Source organism: Atta cephalotes (assembly GCF_000143395.1).
Source record: "Atta cephalotes unplaced genomic scaffold scaffold00011, whole genome shotgun sequence".
Taxonomy (NCBI): domain Eukaryota; kingdom Metazoa; phylum Arthropoda; class Insecta; order Hymenoptera; family Formicidae; genus Atta; species Atta cephalotes.
The window spans coordinates 2,223,152-2,228,376 of NW_012130075.1; the positions used below are offsets into that span (position 1 = coordinate 2,223,152).

Genomic DNA, 5,225 nt, shown 5'->3' on the forward strand with positions numbered 1-5,225 from the left:
AATGCTATGCCATATTTTACTATCTAAATTGTTGCAGCAATCCATCTTTTTTTCAGTCCTATTTTCTTCTCATAGAGCTCTAAGAATTTTTTCAAAATTTTTTATCAATTTTTTAGAACTGAATTTTCTTATATATTGATAACTATTTTTAACCAACATGAGAAAAAATACGTATTAAAAAATTTTCAGAACTTTATGAAAACAAAATAAACAATTTTTGTCTGTTGCTGCTTTTCTGTAAAGTTGATAGTATTTGAGTAAAAAATTATTGAATATTAGATTCAGCAATTTTTAATAATTAATATCTTGTTAATTATTGCGAAAATGATAGAGGACTTTTCGAGGACTCAGTTTAGTCTGTTCTATTTACACACGAGCGCTTTGTCAAAACTTACCGGACTTTGTAAAATATGTTTATATATATAACATTTTTTCGTATTTAGCAAAAAAATAATATATTTATAGCCTTTTATAGAATTATTGTCGGTATAGAAAATTTATTAATAAAAATCGTATAAGAGCTAAATGATTCAAGCACGTTGTCTATGCAAAAAAAATACATTGTTACAAATAACAAAATCTTTCAAACGTTTCTCAATGGAATCAATGGATACATACGAATGGATACTTACGAATATGTTCTTATATTCTTTCGTATGTTACGTGTCGTTAGATTAATATAAAAACTTAACTCACAAATACTTCATGCCAGAACGCATTCAGTATGGTGATTTCTATCAAATCAAGTCAATTATTGACTTAGAATTTTGAGAATTGCTGGACAACAAGAACGTTTACAACTGTTTCAACAGATTGTTAAACATATTCGGAATCTAACAACAATCTGTTACAATAAGTTTTTATGTTAATCTAATGACGCGTAATAGACGAAAAAACACATATAAGTTACGTATCCACTGAAGACGATTCCGTTGAGAACCGAAACGTTTGGAAGATTTATAATATATTTTTTTGCACAGACAACGTACTTAGCTCAGCCTTTATAATTTTATTGAATTTATTATAGATGATATTTATTAGTTTGCTGAACCTTTAAAGTTTTTTAATTTTAATAAAAAATAATTTTATGAATACAGCATTGTGTTTATAATCTTAACAATCAAACATAAATATGCATCTAGGTAAAAATAAATATTTTCTTTCAGACTGTTCGCGTAGTATACGGAGGTCGTGATATATTGAATTTAGGAGCGAACATCAGGCCATCATTTGACTGGCAAATGAGAGATCGAACATTGTCCCGACATAACATTCAAGATTTTATAACTAATCGTCTGGTGTATCATCGATTGCGTGAGCAGCCGCTTACCAAAGATTATCTAACGGTGTGTATATAACATTTTATAATAAAAAATCACGACAATATTTTATAACCTATACTGAAATGAAAATATCTAATATAATTAATTTTTAAATATGCATAACATGAAATATAATCTATAAATATATTCATATATAAATTAATAAATTTTGAATTAAAATTTTCAGTTATATTAGAGCTCCGATGATTAAAATTTTTCTTACAGAAACGTTGCAACGAATGTGAGTTTTGCGAACCGTCATCTATCTTCTGATATCAACTTAACCATAACAAAACGATTAACGACAACAAGTCCTGCGTACAACGTCATGGATAACTGAACTGTGATAGACCGGATAAGCGGCAGCCGGATGGAGACGTACCGTAAATCGAGGAACGTATGGAGATATGAATCTAATATTTAAGTAACCCGAAATACAACATAAACCATGAATATTGAAATAATTGAAATATTCACATAAATTATTAATTGGTTTAATTTATTATTAGTGAATTAATCTAGAAAGAGATATTTAAAATCTAAATTAAAAGGTATACGTTCCCTTGCCGGATACGGGCTGCAGTAGTTATTAGTTCTCTTACTTGTGATATCGTAACATGAGGTAATATTACATAAACTAATGAGTTTTGTATCAGAATAAAAATAATCGGGAGTCATTTAATGTCTCTGTTGTCTAAATTTTAGACACTATATATATATGATTTTATAATTTTTATGATACGGTGCGAAATAAACTCTCTCTCTCTGCTAAAGTTAATATATTTCATTTTACGATGTCACTTTTTTTTTCAATTATATAGTGCGTACGTATTTAATTCGGACGAATGACGATCTCGCATATAAGAATATCTTACAAAACTGTCCGAGCATAAAATATCGTGTGACTTCATCGAACGATCAAATAATATTAATTTTTTTATACACGATATGACACAAGATCTGTAACAGATTGAACATTTAACTACAGATTGAACAAAAAAGACCGCAAGTTTATAACTCGCAGTCATGTATACGGAAAGTTGCATGTCGCTTAAAAACTTTTCTTTATTGTATGTATTCTTTACACAAATTTATTAATTTCAAGATATATCATTATCCTATTGTCAAGATCGTCATTATCACCGACGATCATTATTTCATTTTTGCAACAATCATAAACAAATGCCGTTGCGCTTCGTAGAGCATCGTTAGCGAATGACGTACCGATAGATGTATCGCGTTTCATGTATTCATTTCAGTATTCATGAACGATCGGCAATTTCTTAAAACAGCCGAAAATCAATCCTTACATTTTCGCGGTAAATGTAGTACCTGCTCGTAGGATATAAATACGTATTTCTACGACGGCATTGCATATATATATATATATCTTGACCATTGTTTATAAATGCATGATAAACAATATTTTATATACCTCAATGGTGCATTATTAATTATACTTTTATATTCAATAAATCATATAAAACATTCGCGAGGAATACAGAAATAACTTAGATATGTAAATCTTCTTTCTCTGTTACATTTTAATCCACTTTACGCTGCAAATGCTTTGAAACATTCTTTGAATGATCATCAATTCTTGATAAAATTCTTTCTTCTGATTAGTCAACAAAACATTTGCAGCGTTATAAGCAGGCATCCTTATATATTCTGCAACTCTTTATTTATAAAAAGAGAGGGAACAACTCTATCCCAAAGTTAAAAATTCCTCGATAATATCGCCGCCTGCAACATCAGCGGACTTAGAAACAATGATCCTTGAGCCAAGCCGAAGATGAACGCTTGGCGATTAGCGCGTAAATTCGCGCGAAAGGCATTAGTGCCGTTTCATGAGCCGCACAAGGGAGTTGATCGCTCGGACCCTCGTGCTTCTGCATTGTTTCAGCTCGAGCGTAACACCCGGCGTGGCGCTGTGTGGCCAGTTCGATCCACAATCCCGCCTGAAACACTCATACCCCTAACGAGACAAACCATACTCGCCGCAATACACGCCCATTTCACTGATCCTCACCGACGTACACAATGCATGTGTACGCATTCAGAAAAAATTGCTAAAAAGAAAGAGAAATATTTTATAAAAAAAAAAAGAAACTTGTATAAATATAGCAATCTCTCAAATACAACAGCATTTTTTCCCATTTCTCTGCGATGCATGGGATTATTATAAACACGAGCGTAATGTGTCCATTATTTATAATAATAATTAGATGCTAATATGTATTCAATTATTTCTCATTCAATGATCAAAATTAAGAATAATGTATACTGTTGGCCGATTTTTCACCTTTGGGTCTCGATATTTGCTAAATCCATCATTGGTATGTGCGTTTATATGTATATCGCTTGCATGTATTCCACGGGGTGTGCGGGAACCTTTCAGACTGCACGCGTGCGTGTACATCGACGTACGTGCGCGCGTGAAAGCGCCCCGTCCGTGCGTGCACGCGCGGATGCGTGGGTGCGTGCAACGCGCGAGAGATGCGCAGGACGACTATTCAGATATTGTTGTTATTGTTGAGGGAACAATCGCCCGTCAATAGGCCGCCTCGGCACAATGTATCTATTCAGGTGCGGTCAGCGGTGCTCAATCGATCAGGATCCGCCCTTTGCGAGTGCCAAAAAAGCACTGCTGAGACCGGCAAAAGATCGTCGTTAGTTTCGCGATGCGCATCGCGAAATTCTTCACACGAACTATTCACATTCTTAACTTAAGTTTACCTATGCATGAAGAAAGTAGATGTGCTTATTTTTTTCATGCTTTAGCAAACCAAACGAGAGCGAGATTCTTAAGAGATTTGCGTTTCTATTTACAAAAAATGTTTTGTGATACAAAATATGTTTAATATCTTGACATATAATTATAAAAAGCAAAAAATAAAATTGTCAAATTCATTTAAATTTTATATTTACAGATAATTAATTTCAACAAAGTTTAATTTGAACAAAGTTGTATAAATCGATACATATCTTGGATGTAAAGTGTGAATAATATTTTTATGTTAATCATTTTTATCGAAAATCAATATTTTACTTTGAATAATTTACTTTGAATAATTACTGCATTAGAGGATAGGTTAACTGAATAGTTGAGTTGAGAATGTGTATGTGTATATATAATGCGACTGGCCCGGTGCGAGATCATTAAAAGACTTAGAATATTCTTGATCACGATGAATTGGTATCGAACCGTGAAATGAATCCCAACCTACGATGAATCATATCAGCATTTGAGATCTCATAATATCGACGTCTAAATATTGTTCCAATAATATTAATCCTGAATTTCTTTAACTGAATTTCTTACGCATATTGCATTTCTTTTCATAAAAAGACATTTTTCATCGTAACTTTAGATAATTTTAATTTGTATATATCCCACATTCCAATGCATATATTCCCTAAGATCCAAGTACTCTAAAAATAGATCTTAAGCTATACATGATTGCCGATTGTACTTCTTACTCCAATGCGATGACCGCTGATTAAACACATCATACGATTGAAAAGCGAATTGCACGGACGAAGATGTGAATCACCTATGACTCTCAACTACTATTCAATAAGCCACAGTTTAAGCCGACAAACAGACCGCCTTGTCACGGTAATATTCTATTGGCTCGAGCATCGAAGCCCTCAAAAGAGATTCAATTGGAGAAAAAGAGACCGTGGTGAGAGCCACTGCCGCGAGCGAGGGTACCAGAGTTCCGCGGCTATAGCGATGATTACGTATGCGGGAATCATTGTCGAGTAACGCGCGATGCACATGCAAAGGCCAAAAATCGTCGAAATCAGTCGAGTTCAACATCAGCATTGTACCTGGGCTTTGTCTCTGGCTCATTGTTGTTGGTCGGTACTCTCTTCCCCCTTCTCTCTCTCTCTCTC

General features: G+C 33.4%; 1 protein-coding gene across 1 annotated transcript in view; it reads left to right on the forward strand.

The window, feature by feature from the left end:
- The window catches only part of LOC105617000, a 2,827-nt gene extending 1,232 nt beyond the window's left edge, over nucleotides 1-1,595 (forward strand). The window contains exons 2-3 of the mRNA XM_012198580.1: nucleotides 1,167-1,346; nucleotides 1,548-1,595. Of these exons, the coding sequence (XP_012053970.1) occupies nucleotides 1,167-1,346; nucleotides 1,548-1,595 (228 nt within the window). The remainder of the gene's footprint in view (nucleotides 1-1,166; nucleotides 1,347-1,547) is intronic.
- Nucleotides 1,596-5,225: the final 3,630 nt, after the last annotated feature.